The sequence below is a fragment of the Chiloscyllium plagiosum genome, unplaced genomic scaffold (assembly GCF_037043375.1).
Source record: "Chiloscyllium plagiosum isolate Xiang-an unplaced genomic scaffold, Cpla_swu_hap1 HiC_scaffold_1, whole genome shotgun sequence".
NCBI classification, from domain to species: Eukaryota; Metazoa; Chordata; class Chondrichthyes; order Orectolobiformes; family Hemiscylliidae; genus Chiloscyllium; species Chiloscyllium plagiosum.
The window spans coordinates 71,153,251-71,178,298 of record NW_028270139.1 but is presented as its reverse complement, the minus strand read 5'-3'; the positions used below and the strand labels follow the sequence as shown (position 1 = coordinate 71,178,298).

Below are 25,048 nucleotides of genomic sequence, written 5' to 3'. Positions count from 1 at the left end.
TTTATTTAGTAAATGGATTGATGCTTGACTCAGTCCAATCCAGGCCTTATAGATATTTTTTCATCAGCCTATTCAGAGATTACACACCTCTGCAGCATGTGGGACTCAAACATAGGCTCCTGGCCCAGAAGCATCTTAGTAGCCCCTTAGCAAGGTGTTGGATTTATTTTTAATAGGAACATGGTCAGATTTGTTATAACAGACCTCTAAAGCAGGTGGGACCTGAACCCAGGCCACCTGGCCTATAGGTAGGGACACTACCACTGTGCCACAAGACCCTTTGTAAAGAATTGAGTGCTGTCAGAGAAACCAGTGGTTTTGGTCCATGCTTTAACTGTCTGGGCTAACTGGCTAACAACACGATCCCATTGTACATCTTTGCTGAATACAGTTACATTAGAATAATTTTAGAATTTATTGCCAACTAGACTTATCTACTCCTTTAAGAGGCATTTACATATATTATTTTTAAATCTTAATATAACAGCTTGAACTCATGCTGAACAAACGGCCAGAATTGTGTGTTTATCATCTTTAGATGAGAATTTCACGCAGCATGTTGTAAATATTGCACCTTTAACAGAAACACAACAAATTTTCAATGCAATTGATTGTGAATCACAACTGAGCTTGCAAGTCCCACCCCACTGTGCTCTGATTTGCAGGAAAGCTCATCGATATAATTTATAGAAGGATTCTCTAAGCTCTGTGGTTGTTTTCACTGTCTGTTAGCATTTGTCGGTATAGTTCCGGTTGCAGGCTGGTTTGGATTCTTGTACAGCAGCAGAGTCAGGGTTTTCCCACCAATACTGGGTCTACGATGGGTTCACAGAAACACTGTTTTTTCACATTTTTGCTTTATGCACCTTCTTCCTTTTCCTTCAGATTGTATCTCTCTGTTTTGGTGGTGTTTGTTTTGAGAACCTGGTAAGTGCCTGGTCAAAAAAAAATGTTGCAATTGCGCCTGACAAAGGGAGCTCGCTTTTTTTTTGCTTAGTACACTGCTTGCACATCAATTCAATCTTATAAATGTATGCAGCAGTGTCCTTGAAAGCTGTTTCAGGATAACTGCTGTAACATATTCAGGATACATTTTGTATTTTTCCTCAACATGTAAGTTAAGCTAAAACAGCAATGGTTGTGTGTTCTACAATGTTTATTTATTTAAATTCTCAAAATGTGCTGCTAATTTACCTAGTATAACATGCTGTAATGCATATTTATACAATAACTGGGCTGTCATCTGTTAATTACCCTAACACGTTTTTTTTTAACTTTTTGCTAATCTGATGGCTAAATACTACCATTATTTGGTCAGTTCTGATCTTTATAAAGCAATACGCTATAGAATTGGGACTTAATGTGATGTACAGGGTTGTTCATAAATTTAAACAGGACATTTGAATTGTTATAGAAATTAACTTCAAAATTGCTATGGTGAAATTATTTGATGTATTGTTCCATTGCAGTGTTTTATTAAGGTGTATAAATTTTGCTTCAATGGATGACATTTACTCCTATTGTCATAACTGATATGTGTAAGAAACTGTTAACCTGTCCATTCTGAAGTTGTTTCAGGGATTCCTTGCTGTTGGATTACTAGAATTATAATTCTTTAACTTCTGGTCAAGAAGTCAAACAAGTTTGTGATCTCAAAATATTGCTCACTTTGAGTTATTTGCCACGGAATTGTGAATGTTTGTTTGAATATGTTAAATAGTGCCTCACAGCCATCCTGAAAATTACATTTTAAAACATTCAGTTCAGACATACAAGTCTTGCAGTTGACAATTGCCACACTGCAGATGCCCTCCATAAAACCCTCCTGGTTTGTTAAAGTTTTAAACCATCACCTTAAATGGCAGTAAGTTCATGTAAAGTTTTCTTACATTTTACCCTCTTAATGGACTGTTTGGATGTTTTCAAGCAATTAAAATTGCTCCTGACCACAGCTTACTATTTGGTGATATGGTTATACCAGATTTTTCACAACATTGCCATTCTTTGACCCCAAGCAAAGCTTTTCTGGAGAAATTGTCCATATTCCTCTTCTAACATTGCTCATTTGCCATCTTGCCCCTGCTGGTATCCTGTGCCCCAACCCCCCCCCCCCCCCCCCCCCCAAAACATTCATACTTCTCAAGACTTCACTTATTGTAATATTCTTTTGGTCAAACTCCATTCTCTTGCACTCAAGGCATCAGCATATTTTAAAAATTGCCTATATTCTCTCCTGCATCAAGATCTGCTTGCAGCTGAGCTGCTCTGGCTTAAGAACTCCCACCATCTCCAAGTTAAAATTTGTGCTGTTTCGTTCCCTTCATGATCGCGTAATTCCCATTTCTTTCACCTTTCCTACTTCTGCATTTTATCCCCATACTCCTTACTTTGACTCTAACCATTGGTGTATTTTAATCTTTGACCTTTTTTCCTTTGACAGGTTCACCTTAAGCTAACAAGGGAATTCCCTTTAGCTTCTCTGGAGCTTTCTTGGCTTTTTATAAAAAAAAAATAAGCATTTCATAAACTTCAATGAAAGTTCACTTGCCCCTCCTGTCTATCCTTGGTCTAGGGTTCACTGATTACAAATTGGTGAAGCATCTTGAAGTAGTTTTCAATGCTGGAGGAGATGTAGCATAATGGCTATGTCACAAGACTAAAACCCAGTAACTCCAGGTTAATGCTCTGAGGTCATGGATTCAAGTCTCCACCATGATATAGTTAAAGAGATTGTAGGTAGTTTCATGTGTAGCAAAAAGTTGCGGATGGCACAGTGGCTCAGTGGTTAGTATTGCTGCCTCACACTGCCAGGGAACTGAGGTGCGATTCCAGCCACAGGTAACTGTCTGTCTGTGTAAAGTTGGCACATTCTCCCCATGTCTGCATGAGTTTCCTCCGGGTGCTCCGGTTTCCTCCCACAATCCAAAGATGTGCAGGTTAGGTAAATTGGCCATGCTAAGTTGCCCATAGTGTTCAGGAATGTTTAGGTTAGGTGCATTGGTCGGGGTAAATATAGGGTAGGGGAATGGATTTGGGTGGGTTACTCTTGTTGGGCTGAAGGGCCTGTTTTCACACAATAAAGATTCTATGAATCTTGTGTGTAATACAAAAAAGTATAAATGGACCAACCTAGTTAGGTGTAAGAGTCTCACTTGGCAGTGAAACTGTAGTTGTAGACTGCAGGTTAGTGTCAAGTTGCCCATAAAATGGGAACAAAATGAGTGTAGAGGTTATTTCCGATAATATTGATAAGAGACATACAGTAAATCAAATTGGGACTTGTGCCTCATTTTAATTTCATTAGGAAGCTGCCAGTGCTATTGTTGAGAGCTCACTAATTTTATTTGGGGGTGGGAGGAATGGCTGTATTGTGAATTGCTTGAGTCACAGTTCTCATTGTTTTACAGAATGAGAGCATCTCCTGGAAGCTGCAGCTCACCTTGCTCTGATTTGCCAATCTTCCTCATGGTTAGTCTTCAGCTCCTGTGTTCTCAAGGCAGTTAAATAATGCCACATGTTCCTTAAGTCCATTAGGGCAGCAAACGTAGCTACCGATGGGTCTATGGCAGGCTGGAAGAGCCAGCTAGAGACTCCTGAGTGCAGCTGAGGATTCCTTTCTAAATCAGACTGGTGTGGCCTCTTTAGGCCTTGTGATACAGTGGGAAACACTCTCTGGTTTTCCATGCTAGAAGTGAGGTTAGGATCTCCCTCCAGGGCATGCTGGGCAAGGGAGCGTGCATCAGTCTGTACATCCTTCCAGCACACAAAAGGGTAGATATTCCTGGTTAACTATGTGATGGAAAGAATATGAGTCTCTGATAGAATGTGAGAGTCTTTGCCAGCTTAATTTCTAGCTCTGGGATGTTAAAAAATAGGTGTATTGCTGCAGCGGGTTGGACTCCTGAGGAAGCTGATTGGCTTAATAGCCAGTGTTTGATAGATTAGTGCCAACAGCATGGGATCCACCCCTTCCGCCCCAGGCATTCTGACTGAAGTGGATTTGATACTTGCCTTCATCTGTCTCTGGAGAAGACCATGCACTTGGGTTGGGACTCTCTTTCGGATGAAGGTGTAATTTGTTTTTGGTTCTGCAAGCAATACTTAATTTCTCAATTGTTAGCAAGTTTTTTTAAGACGATTTGTAGCTCAGGTTGGGGTTTTTGATGTAGGTTTGCTCACTGAGCTGGAAGGTTCATTTCCAGACGTTTTGTCACCCTATTAGGTAACATCTGCAGTGGGCCTCAGGCGAAGCACTGCTGAAAATTCCTGCTTTCTATTTATATGTTTGGGTTCCTTTGGGTTGGTGATGTCATTTCCTGTGGTGATGTCATTTCCTGTGGTGATGTTATTTCCTGTGGTTAAGTCACTTCCTGTTTCTTTTCTATCAACAAACACATCGAGTTAGACCCATTTACCACCCCCTGAGAAAAGGAACAGAAAGTGACTTCACCACAGGAAATGACATCACCAACCCAAAGAAACCAAAATGTATAAATAGAAAGCAGGAATTTTCAGCAGTACTTCTCCATTATATTAAGTTATGTTTTTTATACTGCAGTAGCCACCTCCTGCCAGTCCAATCTCCATCCTGACTGGTTAACCGAAGTGCTAGGAGAAAGTGAGGCCTGCAGATGCTGGAGATCAGATACGAAAGTGTGGTGCTGGAAAAGCACATCCAGTCAGGCAGCATCCAAAGAGCAGGAGAATCGACATTTCAGGCATAAGCCTGATGAAGGGCTTATGCCTGAGACTCGATTCTCTTGCTTCTCGGATGCTGCCTGACCTGCTGTGCTTTTCCAGCGCCACACTCATGGTTAATGAAGTGTCACAGGTACTTTAGTATGAATGAAAAATGTTTTGTACAATGAAGCTGAAGCTATTTTCATAGTTTCATAAGAGTTAGTATTTTGATTGAATAGTAGAATGCCACTTTCCCCAAACCCTTGATTATTTATCCATTAAAGAATCTATTGTTGTAATGGAGGCAAGTATCAAGTGTTTCGTCAATCATTTTATTTCCCCCTCGCCTTTCCAGGTCTGGCTTTATTAAGAAAATTCCAGTTCAATCAGTTGTTTAGTTGGTTTGTTTTGATCCCAATAGAGATTGGTCCCTTCAAAATAAATTTAAACTTCCAGTGACTGACTAAAAGAATTACACAAGATATAAATTTAAGACTTGAGAGCAACTTTACCTAATCATATTCTTGCGGGCAGCTTTTTATTTTAAACTAAACAAGAAATGCACTTTTTGGTTAGACATCTGAAGTCGCATGTTCCAGTTGTGCTTGACATTCATGTGGTTGGTTCATTCTCCAAGAATCAGTCAGTGATTGTTAGCTTCCAAGGATTCACTACTCTGCTTCCAATTCCAACTTTAAATCTCCAAACTGACTTCCATGTCAAAGGTTTTCCTAGAGATTTCTTCCTTTTGCCAAAGCTAAGCAAATCATCCAGTCTCACTTTGGTCTTCAGCTTTATGAATTGTAATTGTATTTGAAGTATCTATTGAAAAGAATCCTCTATGTATTTCATGATTTAAAACTTGATCCCATTAAAAGAAGACTAACATTGGCATCCAGGACAGCTAATTCGTTCAGAACTCCTTGAATTTGTAAATCAAAATAAACTTGCAGCTCACTCCATGTAATAATGACATGTGGAAGCCATAAAGTACTGATGCTACTTGGTAGCGCTTGGGGGTCATGCAAACAAACTTCTCCTGAAACTGCAAGCATTTTTCAATTGGGGACATGGACAGAGTACCTTTGTTTTCAATTTCTATAATAAAGCCATTTGAGTAGCTTGCTAGGTTGCCAGTTTCATACCCCTTATCTGCTTTTTATGAGCTCTTGTATCCACCCTGAAAGTTGTAAACCGCTCATTGGATAAGACCTTCAATCTGGTACAAATGAGATTTGTTTTAATTTAATGAGTTAATGCCTTGACTGAGTTTGATTTTCCAGTAAGAAAGAATCACACCAACCCGTTTTCCCCCATTAATGAAATGGGTTTTGGTGCTTTACCATCAATAGGGGTAGATTTTGGTGTCTCCAGAGTTGACAGATGCTCTTGTCACAATCCAGAGATGTGAACATCTTGCACCACCTCTCCAATAAATCAGTCTAGGCCTCACTGTTCCCACAGAAACAAAGCTACCCAGGTTTGTCAAATTGATTGAAAGGTCATCACTTTTTTTTAGATTAAGTTCAATAATCTCATAACATACTAACTTGGACACTTTTTTTGTATTTGTAATGTGTCTGGCACTTTACTGTCATGGTGAACAAGGAAATAATTTAGCATTCCATTGAAACAATGGCAAGAGACTAATTTGAGACATTATGAAATTGTCAGCTCACTGTGCTCAACAGCCTGAAAAGATCATTTTCTCTTTCTGCTTCTTTGCGTAAGAAACCAGTTCAACTAAACCAAGGAGTTAGGATGGTGAATAATATTGTTGAACTTACCTATTTTCACTCCAGCAAGTTACCAGCTATAGCATAAATTTTTGTTTGCCTTGAACCAGAAACATTTCAACAGACTGCAGTTGCACACATTGATCACCAAATATAAATTAGCTAGTTACTAAATGTTTGGTTGCAAGGTAATTGAGTTCAGAACAACTGCCTTCGAATTGAAAATGGATGGATGAAATGCAAAAATAATTGTTGTTAGATGTTGTCTTTGGTACATTGCTACCCAAAGTATTATGATTGTCTCCAATTTTTTTTACTATTCAACAAATTCAACTCATCCATTGACTATTTACACAAGTTGGTTGACCGGACATGATAGCATAGCAATATAAGTGAGTGCAAGTTGTATAATTCAGTGTTTTATTTGGATAAGATTTTCTTTTTATATACTCAGTGTCTGGCATGTACAGTACTCTTCACTACAGTAGGAAGGAGCAGCTCTTGCATTTATTCTGCCTTCGGCCATTTACAAAGCCTCAGGGCATTTCGGGTTCAATCTCTGATTGAGCTTTGCATGAACACAGGGCAGGAAACCAATAGCTCAGCTTCTGGCCTTGGAACTTTCTCTCTGCTGCAGAGCTATAGAACATTTTTTTTTTAACACTTGCTTATGGAATCTCCATCCTGTCTCTAGGAGATCTTCATTTATTCTCTATGTAGGATTGCATAGCGATCAATATTGAGGCAAAATGCTGAGTGTTGCTATCCGTTATTGCAAATTGAGTTGCCTTAGTGGTACCCTTTCAGAGTGTAGTGGAATAGAGTACACTGATGTGGGTCTGGAGTTGCATAGAGGACAGACCAGATAGGAATGATATGTTTCCTTCCCCAAGGAACATGAATGAATCAGTGGGCTTTTATGACAATGGACAGTGGTTATATTATATTATATTAGATCAGACTCCCTACAGTGTGGAAACAGGCCCTTCAGCCCAACCAGTCCACATTGACCCTCCGAAGAGTAACCCACCCAGACCCATTTCCCTCTGACTAATTGACCTAACACTATGGTGCAACTTAATATGGCCAATTCACCTGACCTGGACATCTTTGGATCGTGGGAGGAAACCCACGCAGACATGGGGAGAATGTGCAAACTCCACACAGACAGTCGCCCGAGGCTGGAATTGAACCTGGGACCCTGGTGCTGTGAGGCAGCAGTGCTAACCACTGAGCCACTGTGCCACCCCAACTATGTCCCACAATATCCATTTGGGGCTCTGCATTACTAGTCCAGTGACATTACTATTGCACTACTGGCTCCTCTACTTAAAAGATAACAGGTCCAACAATCATACTTTCATGAATTTGAATCTTCCAAATTCCTTGCCACATTCACCCTTACTAAACTTGAGGTCACACAAAGCTTTGCTTTGCTGCTTGTTTCTAAACCAGTTTCTGCTCACTTATCACTGCTCGCTGACTTGCTTTGGGCTCTGAGTAGATATCGTCTTGAGTTTTAAAATTCTCATCCTTGTTTTTCAACACTTGTTCAAGAATTAAAATCAGATGCTGATTAAAATCAGATGCTAACCTCTGGGACACCCTCCCTAGAATTTTCTTGCCCTCCCCTTAAGATACTCCTTAAAACCTACCTTTTTGCCTAAGATTTTGATTAACTGACTTACTATCATCTTTTGGTTTGGTGTCATGCTTTAATGCCAAATTACATCAAGAGCCTGTTTTTTTTTGTTTGATTGCATTGAAGATCCCTTACAAAATTGTTGTTGTGCTTGATGCAGGTGCAGGCCCAATTCCATGTTTTTAATTGCGTGTGGGGATGCAGTGGGAGCAGTGTCCGGAGATAATGGCTTACTGCTCCTGCTTGCTATTCTCTGTCTGGAAATGATCATTCCACGCACAATGAATGAAATCTATTTTATTTTCATGTGGTGATAACCATGAAATATCCTAACACCCTGAAGATGACTGATGTTGCATACAGTGTTGAAAGCCAGACAGTTGAAGTTTCCATCCTCCAGCTGCTTGTCTCTGACCAGTCTGGGCTTTCTTTCGAAGGAGAATCGTCACCAACCATTGTTAAAACTGAAACCACCTCCAAAAGGTTGAGAAGTGATTTGGTGCAGTAAACTGGGGTGAGGAGTTGCAGGAGTAGCTGTAAGAAGCGATCCAGTCTGCTTTACTGCTACTCTTGTGTTTTGTGCTCACATGACCACTCTAACTTGCTTAAAACCAGATTGGCTCCTGCTGTGACAACTCTAAGTTATCTTAGAGAGAGATTCTCCCCCACCCCCAGTAGAACAGCCAAAACACTGAGTTTTGTTTCTGGATGTCTCTTGCATAGTTCGATTTTGCTCTTGCAATTTCGAGTACCACTTTTGTTGTCTCTGCCTACATACTGAATTTTAAATGTGTTTTGGCATCCATATTTCAAAGACCTTTTGTATCCCTCTGCAGATCTTTCCTTATTGACCAGGTTTCTGAGGTATACAGGAAAGTACATTTTTTAAAAAAAGATAGTATCTGATTAGATCTTTTTTTAAAAATGTGAATTTTCTTGAGACTCCCTTTTTTTAAGATTTTTTCTAAATATTTTTAATATTACTTCAAGGCCTGTCATTCTAACTTCTACATCACATCTGCCATCTTCTCTTATCCCTACATGAAAACAATCTTATCTATACGTTTTCAGCATTATACCATCCATTTTAATTGCTACTCTTGTGTATTCCTTCTAATTGTCATTGATTTTGGTCATACTCATCCATATTTTGTCTACTAATTCCGCAAATGCGGTCATCAATGCACTGCAGTTTCATTCTTGCCTTCAATTGTTGTCATTGAAGTATCAAAATTCTATATGCTTGTTGTGCAGATTTATTAATTTTTGTCAACAGTCCACCTCCTTATCATAGTTCTCACTTGACTTGAAACATTTGATTTCTTTTACTCTGAGCCTTGCTATTTGGTCCAAATATGTCCTGGATAAATCTCCTTCTTACACTGTCAGTAATGCATCTTTTAACTTTCTGGTCGTAAACATGATCAAACATATTTATTCATAATCTGTGAAACATATACAAATCTTCTCTTTTTTTTTACTACAAGATAAGATTACTCTTGGGTTAAATTTTCCACTATTTCTCCTGGTCAAATCCAGATTGATTTCTGCTCCTAAACATCTGTTTCTCTCTTCTGATTTTCAAAATCACTTGAGCTCATTAAGCTTGGTTCTAAACTGCTTGTTCTCTACAGATTTTGGTTTCTTGGGCAACTTTTAATGAATGCCTTAAGTCACTTGACACATCTGTTTTTTTTTTGCTTCATAAATTAAAAGAACAAAAAAATTGCTGGAGAAGCCCAGCAGATTTGGCAGCATCTGTCACGAGAAAACAGAGTTCATGTTTCTGGTCCAGTGACCTTTTTCACTGTACTCTTTTTGAGTATGTGACAATAAAGCTAATTCATTTATTTATTCTTTCGTTCTGAGGGTGAGTCCTTTTTGGTTTTCCTTGGATTAGTTCAGTCTTCTGGATTGCAGTGGTTTGCTATAGTATACCTGACCAGGAAACCCCTACTCTTTCCAATGGACCTGATGGCTGTTGGTAAGGAATTGCAAACTGGCCACCAACCTGTTTGGCCATCTTATAAAGACCTTCCGTAGCCAACACGTCCTGCCGTGTGACTTCAAACCAGAGAAAGGGAGGCTACAACTTATACAGGAACTTGTACTTGGAATGAATCCAATGGTATACCCTTTATCACAAAATTGTTAATTCTGTCTTTATTCCTGAAGGATTCTTGAATGTTTTCTTGTTGTTTCATGACTGAGTAAAGTATCAAAGGAATTATTTGGTACAATACTAAACGAGTGTGTACTGATGAGAAGCTAGAGTTGACAAGTAAGAGAAACTAGCTTTGTGTTAAATTCATTTTCAAAACTCTCCATCTGCTTTGAACGAGAGGGGGTCTATTAGTGCCCACTTCACACACAGCAGTGACAAGATGAGGTATTTAGGTGGTGTTGGGAGAGGGCCTTGCCAAGTGTTTATCCTGGCAGGTTTCTTGGTGTGCATCAGGACACTCATCATCGATGCATTCCAGGCTTTTTGGAGGACCACTGAACGTTATGAATGGACTGGGGGCATTCTGGTGAAGTTCGCCGATGATATGAACTTAGGCAGATAGGCAGGTAGTTCTGAGGAGGTGGGAAGGCTGCAGAAAGATTTAGACCATTTAGGAGAGTGGTCCAAGAACTGGCTGATGAAATTCAATATGAGCAAATGTGAGGTCTTGCACTTTGGGGGAAAAAAAGAATACAGGCATTGACTATTTCCTAAATGGTGAGAAAATTCATAAAGCCAAAATACAAAGGGATCTGGGAGCGCTACTCCAGGATTCTCTAAAGGTTGACTTGCAGGTTGAGTCCGTGATTAAGAAAGCAAATGTAATGTTGTCATTTGTCTCAAGAGATTTCGAATGTAAAAGCAGTGACGTGCTACTGAGACTTTAAAAAGCTCTGGTTAGGCCCCATTAAGAATACTGTGTACAGTTTTGGGCACCACACCTCAGGAAGGACATACTGGCACTGGAGCATGTCCAGCGGAGATTCACACTGACGATCCCTGAAATGGAAGGCCTAACATACGAGGGACGGCTGAGGATCCTGGGATTGCATTTATTGGAGTTTAGAAGGTTGAGAGGAGATCTAATAGAAACTTACAAGATAATGCATGGCTTAGAAAGGGTGGACACTGGGAATTTGTTTCTGTCAGGTCGGGATACTAGGACCTGTGGGCACAGCCTTACAATTAGAGGGGGGCAGTTTGAAAAGGAAATGAGGAGACATTTTTTCAGCCCCAGAGTGGTGGGCCTGTGGAATTCATTGCCACGGAGCACAGTGGAGACCGGGACTTTAAATGTCTTCAAGGCAGAGATTTATAAATTCTTAATCTCTCAAGGAATTAAGGGATATGGGGAGAGTGCGGGTAGATAGCATTGAAATGCCTATCAGCCATGATTGATTGGCGAATAGCCTTACTTCCACTCCTGTATCTTATGGTCTTATTATGTGCTATGTGCTGCCTCTCACCTCTTCATCACCAGTCCCTGTCAGCATGGTACCGGCTGAGACCCTCTAGTGTATCATTGTCCCAGCACTGGATGCTATACATGCTGAAGAGCCTCTGATTTGGAATCATAGAATCCAAACAGTGTGGAAACAGGCCATTCCACATTGACTGTCCGAAGAGTAACCCACCCAGACTCGTTCCCCTACCCTGTTAGTCTGCAATTATCCCTGAATAATGCACCTAACCTACACATCTCTGAACACTGTGGGCAATTTAGCATGGCCAATTCATCTAACTCGCACATCTTTGGATTGTGGGAGGAAACTGGAGCACCCGGAGGGAACCCACACAGACATGGGGAGAATATGCAAACTCCACACTGGCAATTGCCTGAGGCTGGAATCGAACCAGGGTCCCTGGTGCTGTGAGGCAGCAATGCCAACCACTGAGTCACCGTATTGCCCTGAATAGTTGGCAGCTGTGAGGTAGGATTTTTATTCCCCCCCCCAACCTGAGGGGTGATAATAAACCTCCTAAATGGTTCTACTGTGAAGTCTTTCTCCTCTTCATTCCTCCTCCATAAAATGTATACACATGAGATCAACAATAAACACTTGTTTTCTACAGGGACTGCTACCTCCTCTTGTGGTTTATCCCTCTAGGATTATGGAGGACTTTGGACATAACAGCATTTTGAGTTACTATTGCTGTTGCTGTTGAGAATGAGTGAGAAAGAGACCTTAAATCAGGCACTTTGAACTTTTTCCATTTGGCAGCTCCTATAAATTAGAAGTTGAGAAAAGCCAGGTCCCGAGTGGGGATGGAGGAGACAACCTCTATGTCTGGGGGCACCCAAAAAGAAATTGGCCATTTGTTTTGGTGTGGAAGATCTCACTGATGCCCTTGACTCATGTGGCATGTGGGGTAGATTCTCATGTGGCATGAGCTCAACTAAATGTGGGTTCTCTGCCTTAAACTGGCACCTGGCCTTCCTCTGCATGGTTGATGAAATCCTCAATATCCTCCCACTTTGGTACTGTGCTGGACCACTTGATCTACTCAAGAATTCTACTAAGTCCTGGTTGGGCCATCAAATGTTGCAGCCCATTGCGATCTGAACCAACTTTGTTACAGCAATGTCACACCTACTTGCGGAACGTTTCAGAGAACACCGCTGGGACACCTGGACCAACCAACCCAACCACCCCGTGGCTCAACACTTCAACTCCCCCTCCCACTCCACCAAGGACATGCAGGTCCTTGGACTCCTCCATCGCACCACGACGACTGGAGGAAGAGCGCCTCATCTTCTGTCTAGGAACCCTCCAATCACAAGGGATGACCTTAGATTTCTCCAGTTTCCTCATTTCCCCTCCCCCCACCTTGTCTCAGTCAAATCCCTCGAACTCAGCACCGCCTTCCTAACCTGCAATCTTCTTCCTGACCTCTCCGCCCCCACCCCACTCCGGCCTATCACCCTCACCTTGACCTCCCTCCACCTATCGCATTTCCAACGCCCCTCCCCCAAGTCCCTCCTCCCTACCTTATCTTAGCCTGCTTGTCACACTTTCCTCATTCCTGAAGAAGGGCTCATGCCCGAAACGTCGATTCTCCTGCTCCTTGGTTGTTGCCTGACCTGCGCTTTTCCAGCAGCACATTTTCAGCTCTGATCTCCAGCATCTGCAGTCCTCACTTTCTCCTTGTCACAGCAATGGTCTGTCACCTGTTTACCTGTCCTTTCAGGAGAAGGCATTCATTAGGGGCATCCAACACTAATTTTGTTTAAATCTGCCAGTATTCGGATTGGAAATGCATTTTGCCAATTGGATCAAAGTTTTGTTCATAACTGCAGCGTGTCTATGGTTAACAGGTCTTTGACCCACTACTCCACTCACCCTCTCTGTTTGTAAGTGGGTGGTGAATTATGGCTGTCCCTTGTTTGACGATGTTTTATATCCTGGAGGAATTCCTACACTTCTTCCAAGGGTGGTCAGGTTTGGCTACGCATGGGCCAGTGTGAAAGTGATCCCCTTGGCTTATGGTGTGATGTGCTCCTCACGTTGACAGAACCAGTTGACCTGTAGACAATGCAAGAATGTCAAGTGTTTGTTTCTGTGGTGTCCTCTGCAAAGATCAACTGGGGGAAATGTTCAGGACTCTGTCGGTCAGTGAATGGACTTCCCTGGTGGCGGATCTGTGGTTTTTCCTCCCAGAATACTACCTGCCTCCTCTACATGTGAGCTATCTTGACACCATTGAGCAATTCCAGTTGGCAAACTGTCAAGACCAGGCGGCCAAAGTCATCACTTGCCCAGGCTGCGCGGCAGGGCTGCAGAGTTCCTACAAGGATAGGGTTGCCCATAAACTAACTGCTGTAATGTGGCAATACCACTTTGTCAAACTCAAGGGAGAGGGATCAAAGACTCAGATGCTTGCCAAGTTCTGAAAGAAAATGTGGTGCTGCTTTTCTGCTGCGGTTTTTAGGTTCCTGCTTTTGTGTGGTCAGGTATTAAAGTGTACTTGCAACCATATAGCAAGCTTTCTGCCCTTTTTTTGTGATTTGTTGTATCCTACCTGTTGGTGGATTACTATCATCTCATCCCATCTATTTTGGACGGTTGCCTATCCTTCTTGCTGGTCATGGTTCCTCCCCATCAGGAATGGTGACTGTCATTAATGAGACACCCACTCAGGGAACAGCATCTCTGCCAATCACCAGTAACCATCCTAATGTTTCAGTAACCCTCATGGAAAGCTGAAATCAAATGCTGTAGAAACAGTAGGCCTGGAACCATCCATACAGAGTATTAATATTAGGTGAGTCAGAGTATTGTACAACATAGAAGCAGACCCTTCAGCCCAACTAGCCCATGTCAACCACATTCCCAAATCTAAACTATTCTGTCTTGCCTCCGTATGGCCCATATCCCTCAACCTTTCCTAATCGTGAACTTATCCGAACATCTTTTTAAATGTTGTAACTGCATCCATCACTTCCTCTGCAGTTCATTCCATATGAACCACTTATTTTTTTGAAAAACAAGGTTGCCCCTCATGTCCTTTTTTTAAAAAACTTTCTCCTCAGCTTATAAATATGCCCCTTAGTTTTGAACTCCCAACTCTTTGTCAGAACAGGAATATGCTGTTTGCTGACTTCCTGATCATGAGTTGAATTTGTTGGGAATCGTGTTAGTTATCCCTGTCGCATCACCTCCTGCAATGGGGAATTTTCAAGCCACGATAGCACTACCTGCTATAAAACCACAACATAGCAATATTAGCTGTCATTCTACATGTCCCAAAGGCATTTTACTCATACGTGAGGAGTAAGAGAATGATCAGGGAGAGGTAGGGCTGGTCAGGGATATCGTAGGGAACTTGTACGTGGAGTCTGAGCAGATATGGGAAGCCCTAAATAAGGTTTTTACTTCGGTTTTCACTAAGGAAAGGGACCTTGTTGTGAATGAGAACTTTGAGGAGCTGGGATACAGGCTTGACCAGATCAAGATTGATGAAGTTGATGTGCTGGAAATTTTGGCAAACATTATGATTGATAAGTCCCCAGGACCAGAGCAGATTTATCCTAGGCTGCTCCGGGAAGGGAGAAAGGAGGTTGCTAAGACGCTGGCGAGGATATTTGCTCTCTCACTCTCCAGGGTGTTGTACCGGAGGATTGGAAGGAGGCGAATGTTGTTCCTCTTTTCAAGAAGGGTAATAGGGAAAGAATTCTGAAGGATAGGATTTATGACTATTTGGAAAAGCAGAGCGTGATTAAAGGCAGTTAGCATGGCTCTGTGAGGGGCAGGTCATGCCTCACAAATCTTATTGAGTTCTTTGAGGTGACAAGGCAGGTCGATGCAGGTTGAGCAGTGGATGTGATGTATATGGACTTCAGCAAGGCAGTTGATAAGGTTTTCCATGGTAGGCTCATTTCGTAAAGTCAGGAAGTATGGGATACGGGGAGATTTGGCTATCTGGATTCAGAATTGGTTGACTGACAGAAGGCAGAGAGTAGTTGTAGATGGAAAGTATTCTGCCTGGAGGCCAGTGTTGAGTGGTGTCCCGCAGGGCTCTGTTCTTGGGCCTCTGCTCTTTGTAGTTTTATAAATTACTTGGATGAGGAGGTTGAGGGGTGGGTTAGTAAATTTGCGGATGACACAAAGGTTGGAGGTGCCGTTGATAGTATAGAGGGCCACTGCAGTGTGACATAGACAGGATGCAGATGGAGTTCAACCTGGATAAATGCGAAGTGATTCATTTTGGAAGGTCGAACTCGAATGCTGAAATAGGATTAAAGACAGGATTCTTGGCAGAGTGGAGGAACAGAGGGATCTGGGTGTGCAAGTACATAGGTTCAGCAAAGTTGCCACCCAAATGGATAGGGTTGTTAAGAAAGCATATGGTGTTTTGGCTTTCATTAACAGGGGGATTGAGTTTAAGAGTTGCGAGGTTTGGCTACAGCTCTACAGGTCCCTGGTGAGAACACACTTGGAATATTTTGCCCAGTTCTGGTCACCCTACTATAGGAAAGACACAGAGGCTTTGGAGAGGGTGCAAAGAAGGTTTACCAGGATGCTGCCTGGACTGGAGAACTTGAATCATGAAGAGAGGCTGACTAAGCTCGAACTTTTCTCTCTGGAGAGAAAGAAGAAGAGAGGTGACCTGATCGAGACATACAAGGTAATGATAGGCATGGATAGAGTCAATAGCCAGAGACTTTTCTCCACTGGCATGAGGGGTCATAGTTTTAAGATAGTAGGAGAAAGGTTCTTTTTATAGAGAGTTGTGAATTCATTGCCAGCGGTGGTGGTGGAAGCAGAGTCATTAGGGACATTTAAGCGACTGCTGGACATGCACATGGATAGCAGTGAATTGAGGGGTGCGTAGGTTAGGTTATTTTACATTAGGATTAATCCTCGGCACAACATCGTGGGCCAAAGGGCCTGTTTTGTATGTACATTGTGTAAAAAATGCTGCTTTTTTAAAACCAAAATACTATGTTTTAAGAATAGCTACCAAGCATGTGCAAATGGTGCTGAGGCATAATGATGCCAAATGACACAACTGGGGTTTGGCTTGCAGCGCACCCAATTAAGATGTTCTTGTCACCTGGAAATAGCTATTCATTAATAGTTGTTGCTGTTCACGCTTGTGTTAATGTCTTTGCCAAGTTGTTTTGAGGCTGTTGTACTGCTTTGCTAAACATGGCTGTATATATATCCCAGGTCAAGCAGCATCCGAGGAGTAGGAGAATCAATGTTTCGGGCATGAACCCTTCATCAGGCACCACAACCTCGACTCTGATCTCCAGCACGTGCAGTCCTCACTTTCTCCTGTATAAGTATCCCAAAGAGATGACTAAACCATGGGTCATGTGGATAGTTAAATGATGGATGTGGTACTTGTTTTTAGACTTCATCGGCATTCTTGCTCATTTGCTTTGAGGAGGATGGGTGCCAGGCCTGCTTGAAGCAATTTTTAAGATGCTGTGTCCACCGGAAAACTATTTCTAAATGTAAATACTTCTATGGAATTCTTTGGACTTGTGGAACATGGTCATGAACCAACATTTTGTTAAATTGCTTTTGAGAAGGTGGTAGTGAGCTACTTTCTTGAATGACTATGTGCTTTCCATATTATTAGGGAGGAAATATTCTGGCTTTAGAACTGAAAGAATGGTGGTAATTTCCAAGTCAAGATGGTAAATGGCTTGGAGGGAAACTTCCAGGTGATGGTGGTATTGCCATGTATATGGTGCCACCACCTTTCTGGATGAAAGAGGCAGCACCTTCCAAACCCACAACCAAAGGAGCCTTGGCAAATTTCTGCAATGGTTTTTGTAAATGCTAGTAGCAGTAGAGCGTACATGGAGTGATGGTGGAGGAAGTGGATGGCACCACAAACGGACAAGAGGTTGCTTTGTCCTGGATTGTGTCAAGCTTCTTGAGTGGTGTTGGAGCTGCACTCATCCAGGCAAGTGGGCGTATTCTATCACACTCTTGACTTGTATCTTGTAGATAATGGGCAGGCTTTGGGAGTCAGAAGGTGAGTTAAACTCTGCAGCATTGCTAGCTTCTGACCTGCTCTTGTAAGCACAGTATTTATGGTAAGTCCAGTGAAGTTTCTGGTCAATAATAACCCCCAAGATGTTGATAATCAGCGATTCAGTGGTAACTGAGTTCTAGTGGTGGGGTTGCACATTTTTTTTCTCTCTCTCTCTCTAAAAACCTCGATCTCTCCCAGAACCTGAAGGTTGTGCAAACCAGTGACAATATCCAAGTTGTTCCTTCCACCAAATTGGAATAAGGCTTTTATTACTTTGTCCTTGAATGTCTCTAGTGACTCCCATTTTTAAATTACTACAGTCAGGTTGACTTCTATTTTTGGCATACCAAGTCGCCTGTCTGTAATTCCTGCAAATATAAGGCTGTCTGTATGAGGTGTGAAGTTTAGAATTCGTTTGAATGGCAAGGGATGGTGACTAGCTGGTCATTCCTTAGCATTTGTGGCGTGAATGCAACTTGACAGTTGTCAACTCAACACACAGATAGAAGTTGCTGGAAAAACTCAGCAGGTCTGGCAGTAACTGTGAAGAGAAATCAGAGTTAACGTTTGTGAATCCAGTGTCTGAGGACTGGGTGATGGTCACTCCTACCAGTACAATCATGGACGGATGCATCTACACCGGATAGATTGGTAAAGATGAGGTCCTGTTGTTAATTTCCCTCACCAACGGCTGCAGACCAGCCTAGTACCTTTGTCCCTAAATCCTATTTTTTTATATTGCTTCTCACCATGTTTCATTACATGCAACATTTCACACTCCCTCTTCTGTGAAGATGGAGAGCACCATTGAGAATCCTGCTCATGTTTGTGGAGTGGAAGACCTATTACTCTGGTTTCCTCAGAAGATGACTAAGGAGAGAGTAGGAGCTCTTGGTTATCAAGGTAAATGTAAAGAATATCTTGGGTTTCCTTACAACTGGTTGCCGATAGTTTTTCATGGATTTACTTTTTGACTATTTTCCTTGACTACTTCTACAGTTTTAAAAAACATTACTTGAGGCCCTCTGGTAGTACTGAGTTCCTGGTATTTGCATTGAGCTTCCTTTTTTTGCCCTGTTCTATTCCAATGCTGCTCTATACACAAGGTAGGGTGTGGATTTTTGAGAATTAAAATATCTTTTCTCGTTTGCGGGAGGACATGTAGAACTTAGAACATAGAAAAGTACAGCACAGAACAGGCCCTTTGGCTCATGATGTTGTGCCAAGGTTTAATACTAATGTAAAATATAGTAACTTAACCTATGCACTCCTCAACTCGCTGCTTTCCATGTGCATGTCTAGCAGTCACTTAAATGTCCCTAATGACTCTGCTTCCATCACCACTGCTGGCAATGCATTCCATGCATTCACAACTCTCTGCATAAAGAACCTACCTCTGACATCCCCTCTATATCTTTCCCCTAATATCTTAAAATTATGACCCCTCGTACCCGTTAACCCTGCCGTGGAGAAGAATCTCTGGCTATTGACTCTATCTATTCCTCTGATTATCTTGTACATCTCGATCAGGTCTCCTCTCTTCCTCCTTCTCTCCAGAGAGACAAGTCTGAGCTTTATCAACCTTTCTTCATAAGGCAAGCCCTCCAGTCCAGGCAGCATCCTGGTAAACCTTCTTTGCACCCTCTCCAAAGCCTCTGTATCTTTCCTATAGTAGGGTGACCAGAACTGGACACAATATTCCAAGTGTAGTCTCATCAGGGACTTGTAGAGCTGTAGCAAAACCTCACGGCTTTTAAACTCGATCCCCCTGTTAGTGAAAGCCAAAACACCATATGCTTTCTGAACAACCCTATCCACTTGGGTTGCAACTTTGAGGGATCTATGTACTTGCACATTCAAATCCCTCTGTTCCTCCACACTGCCAAGAATCCTGTCTTTAATCCTATATTCAGCATTTGAGTTCGACCTTCCAAAATGCATCACTTCGCATTTATCCAGATTGAACTCCATCTGCCATTTCTCAGCCCAGCTCTGAATCCTGTCTATGTCGCACTGCAGCCTGCAATCACCCTCTATACTATCGAAACACCTCCAACCTGTGTCATCTGCAAATTTACTAACCCACCCCTCACCCTCCTCATCTAAGTCATTTATAAAAACTACAAAGAGCAGAGGCCCAAGAACAGAATTCTGCAGGACCGCACTCAACACTGACCTCCAGGCAGAATATTTTCCATCTACAACCACTCTCTGCCTTCTGTCAGCAAGCCAATTCTGAATCCAGATAGCCAAATCTCCCTGTATCCCATACTTCCTGACTTTATGAATGAGTCTACCATGAGGAAGCTTATCAAATGCCTTGCTGAAGTCCATATACATCACGTTCACTGCTCAACCTTCATCGACCTGTCTTGTCACCTTCTCGAAGAACTCGATAAGATTTGTGAGGCATGACCTGCCCCTCACAAAGCCATGCTGACTGCCTTTAATCACATTTTACTTTTCCAAATAGTCATAAATCCTATCCCTCCGAATTCTTTCCAAAACCTTGCTGACCACACACTTAAGACTGACTGGTCTGTAATTGCCAAGGATTTCCGTGTTACCCTTTTTGAAAAGAACAACATTTGCCTCCCTCCAAACTCCGGTACGACTCCCTGGAGAGTGAGGAAGTGAAGATCTTCACCAGCAGCTTAGCAACCTTGTTTCTCGCTTCCCGGAGCAGCCTAGGATAAATCTGGTCTGGCCCTGGGGACTTATCAATCTTAATGTTTTCCCAAGTTTCCAGCACATTAACTTCATCAATCTTGATCTGGTCAAGCCTGTATCCCAGCTCCTCAAAGTTCTCATTCACAACGAGGTCCCTTTCCTTGGTGAAACCAAGCCAAAAAACTCATTTAGGGCTTCCCCTATCTGCTCAGACTCCATGCACAAGTTCCCTACGCTATCCCCGATCAGCCCTACCTTCTCCCTGATCATTCTCTTATTCCTCACGTATGAGTAAAATGCTTTTGGGTTCTCCCTAATCCTATTTGCCAAGCCTTTTTCATGCCCCCTCGTGGGTCTCCTCAGTCCATTTCTGAGCTCCTTTCTCGCAAGCCTGTAATCCTCTAAAGCTGTGCTAGACCCTTGCTTCCTCCACCTTACATTCGCTGCCTTCTTCCTTTTGATGAGAAGCTCCTCTGTTCTAGTCATCCAAGGTTCCTTAATCTTACCCCTTCTTATCTACCTCAGAGGAATAAATGCATGCATCACTCGCAACAACTGTTGCTGAAACAATCTCCGCATATCTGCTGTGTCCTTTCTATGGAACAATTGCTCCTAGTCTGTACTTCCCAACTCCTGTCTGATAGCATCATAATTTTCTTTTCCCCAGTTAAATATCTTCCCTCTGTAACTGCTCCTTTCCCTCTCCAAGGCTATGGTAAATGTGAGGCAGTTGTGATCACTGTCACCAAAGTGTTGTCCCACTGCGAAATCTGACACCGGTCCTGGCTCGTTGCCAAGCACCAAATCTAAAATGGCCTCTCCCCTCATCGGTCTGTCTACATACTGAGTAAGGAAACCCTCCTGAACACACCTGACAAAAAACGACTCCATCGAAATCATCTGGACCTAGGAGGTTCCAGTCGATATTGGGAAAGTTGAAATTACCCATAACAACAATCCTGCTACTTTTGCATTTGTTCCAGAATCTGATTGCCTATGAGTTCTTCAATCTCTCTACTGCTATTAGGTGGTCTGTAGAAAACTCCCAATGTGGTGGCTGTTCCCTTGCTGTTCCTAACTTCCACCCATACTGACTCAGCAGACAGGCGTTACTCAACGACCTTCATTTCTGTAGCTGTGATGCACTCTCTGATTAGCAATGCTACACCCCCTCTTCTTTTTCCACCCTCCCTGTTCTTTTTAAATGTTTTAAACCCTGGAACATCAAGCAAACATTCCTGCCCCTGTGAAACCCACATCTCTGTTATGGCCACAACATCGCAGCCACAAGTTCACATGTTGTGAACTGTTTTTATTGCTGATAACCTTCAAGTTACTATTTTCTTGAAACTTTGCTAAATCATTTAATTCGGTCAAATTGGACTCCAACACTCCCTTTCCACACCCACATTAATAACTTTTCTTTTCCCCCCCAAGTCTATCTTCACCCTTTTTTTGTATGATCGTTATCACCAAACTACAGTCTCACTAACACTTTTCGCCTAACAAGACTATACCCTTGGACACAAAGGGCAAAGCCACCTCTTCTCTTGGGCTCACTATATTCTGCTTCAAAGTTAGCTGCGAATCTTCAATATTGCTAATGATTTTTCAATCCTGCTTCTTCAAGTTTGTTTACACCTTCTCTTTTCCTGCAGTTTCTTTTGGGGATGTTGAGATTTTTAAGAATGCTTTTCCTCTTCAGTCAATCTATATAGCCTCTCTTGATCCTTTTTCATTTGGCATAACATGCCTTCCAACTGCTACAATTGTAGCAGTTCTCCATACACCACATGGGCTGCACAGCATCTTCAGGTAAGGCAAGGGCAGTGGGATCTGCCTCCTAATCTCAACGTCTTGGTGCTCAGACGTTGAGACCCTAGTACGTTATTACTCCCTGGATGTAGAATATCGAACAGTGAAGTACTGTCCTTCCTATCTGCCATGCGGGTTCATCTCTGCCATCCTGACAGTGGGCTACGTTTTCATCCCATGTGGAAGTGAAGTGTCCTCTTAATGAAGCTTACAACGTTAAAAATGGACAGAATACCCCAAGGCCTCATTTAGCTGGTGATTTCCACCAGACCAATCTTGAGGGTGCTACCAAAATACCATCAACATGTCTTCTGCCCTACCAGGGGGCTGAGCATCCTTGACCATTGCTACACAACCATCAAAGATGCCTCCTAACCCATACTGTGTCTGTACTTTGAAAAATCAGATCACAGTGCTGTGTTCTTCCTCCAGTTTAGTTGAAGTTGAAGTTGAAGTAGAAGTTGAAAACATGAGGACCCAATACAGACCCAATACAGCGCTGGTCTGAGGCAGCAGAAGAGCTTCTGCAAGACTACTTGGAATTGGTGGACTGGTCCATATTCAAGAATTCAGCCAACTTAGATGAGTATGCCGCCACCATCCCAGACTTCATTAGTAAGTATATAGAGGACAGCATGCCAACGAAATCAATCTGTATGTTCCTCAACTGGATGAACACAGCCCAAGTCGTCAAGCAAGCCAACCTTCCATCCATTGATTTCATTTACACTTCTCGCTGCCTTCAAAGGCAGCCAACATCAAAGAGCCCTCTCACCCAGTTATAATTACTTCCAACCTTTTTTCCATCAGGCAGAACATACAGAAGCTTAAACACATGTCCCAACGGATTCAAGAACAGCTTCTTCCCCGCTGTTATTAGATTTCTGAATGGACCTCTCAAATTTCAAATCTAATATTGATCTTGCTTTTTGTGCACCTTCTCTGCAGCTGTAAAATTGTATTCTTTGCTCTTTTCTATTACCCTCATGCACTTTGTGTGGTGTGCCTGGACTGCACACAAAACCAGATTTTCCACTGTACCTAGGTATGTGTGACAATAACAAAATCAAATCTATATTGTAACCTGTCTGCTCCATCTCACACACCAGCAGACTCCAACTAGGAATGTTTAACCAGTCATTTCTTCTTCTCAGACCATGTTTCAGTATCAGATAAGGTACTAATTCAAGCCATTTGCATTCACATCCTCTTCACTAGACTACTTCTTCCATTGGTGTTTATACCATTTAAGTACCACCAAATTACTTTGTTATGCTTTCAACCATTTTGGTTGGCCGTCTAAACTCATTTAATGCCTTTCATTTCCAATTTTGCTTCTCTGCAGACTGAATCTCTGCTCTTGTTCTCTTTCCATTGTCAGGTTAGTTTAAATCCTCTCCAGCAGCACCAGCAAAGCAGTGTGCTGATGCACAAACCCTCTGTCTAGACCAGGTCCCACCTAACCAAAAATCTAGCATAGTGCACCAGGAACCTAAAGCCTTACTTCCTGCATCATTGCTAATCTGTGAATCAGAGGGCTCAGTGTGAGGAGAGATGTTGAGGTTGAGTGGACAGGAGGTAAAACTGATTAGACCCCTCACACTTATCAGCTTTTGTTAATGTGAGGAGAGTGGTGGTTGTTTGGCTTTTATTTGGATCAATACATTGTGCTAATCTAAGAAGCCTTCCAAATGAGGTTTTTAATGTGGTTTTATGATTTAATCTTGAAAGATGTAACTAATTCATGGTAATGGGGTCGTACTAGAGGAGTGATGAACTAACTTTCTACCCTTAAGTGAATTAAAAGTTACTTTTTTAAGATTGCATCAGGAAGCACTGAAAATTTGAATGGGTCATGTCAATGGGCTGCCCAATTCTACAGACAATTGCTAGGCAGTCTATCATATAAATTTAAGGCCCTGGAATTAAAGTGAGCAAGGCCTCATATTGCACCCTAGACCCTCCATTAGTTTAAAATGCACTCTTGAGTCACAATTCTTCCAAATTGGAAGTGAGCTGTTTGGGAGCTTGCGTTTAAGTACAAAAGGGCAACCTAGGTTACAAGTATGTGCACTGAATAAAGCTGAATATACACAATTGATACAGTTCTCTTTTTCTTTATGAACCAACCTACCTGTTTAAAGCAGAGTGGTGCTGGAAAAGCACAGCAGGTCAAGCAGCATCCGAGGAGCAGGAAAATCGTCGTTTCAGGCAAAAGCCCTTCATCAGGAATAGAGGCAGGAAGCCTCCAGGGTGGAGAGATAAATGGGGTGTGGGGGGGGATGCTGGGGGGTAGGGAGAAGGTAGCAAAGTGTACAATAGGTGAATGGGGGTGGGGATGGGGGTGATAGGTCAGAGAGGAGGGTGGAGTGGATAGGTGGGAAGGGAGATTGGCAGGTAGGACAGGTCACGAGGACAGTGCTAAGCTGGAGTCCTCACTTTTGCCTATCTGTTTAAAGGCTGAGCTCAAAAATATTCAGATTGAGTAGATTTTATTTTTAAAGTCAGCGTCTATTTAAGATGGGGGGCCAGAAAGCTCCGAGGATCCTGCTGAAACCTCGTGTCCTGAAGCTCCTGTGATATCCACAGTCCTGAAAAACAAGTGTGAACATTTTGAATCTGTTTTCAGAAATGTGCAAAGCTCATTTTGAGCTGTGAAACCAATTAGAACGAGAAAGATGCTTATTTTAATCTCTGATCAGGAATTTTACAGGACAAACAGAATGCAATCAATGTATAATTTCGGGTTCTTTTTGGCTCTAAATGATAATGGTTTTGTTATTATTTAAAGCTATTATTTAAATCTGTCTCATCAATTGTTTGTTTCTTATCCAGCTTGCCCTCTTGAATCTAATCTGTCAGTTTTCCAGATTTGAATTCCACTTAGTGCTTTCTTTTAGTTTTGGGCATTGACTACTCCATTTTAATATGTTACTGTTGACTAATCTTCTATCAATTACCTGACCAATTCTTCTATCATCTGCCAGCTCTTTAATCATAACTCCTACA

General features: G+C 42.2%; 1 protein-coding gene across 3 annotated transcripts in view; it reads left to right on the top strand.

Annotated features, from left to right (window-relative positions):
- Positions 1-802: 802 nt before the first annotated feature.
- The window catches only part of gabrg1 (gamma-aminobutyric acid type A receptor subunit gamma1), a 174,330-nt gene continuing 150,084 nt past the window's right edge, over positions 803-25,048 (top strand). For all 3 annotated transcript variants that reach the window (XM_087987789.1, XM_087987787.1, XM_043700492.2), the window contains exon 1: positions 803-927. In XM_087987789.1, the coding sequence (XP_087843915.1) occupies positions 821-927 (107 nt within the window). In that variant the 5' untranslated portion in view covers positions 803-820. The remainder of the gene's footprint in view (positions 928-25,048) is intronic.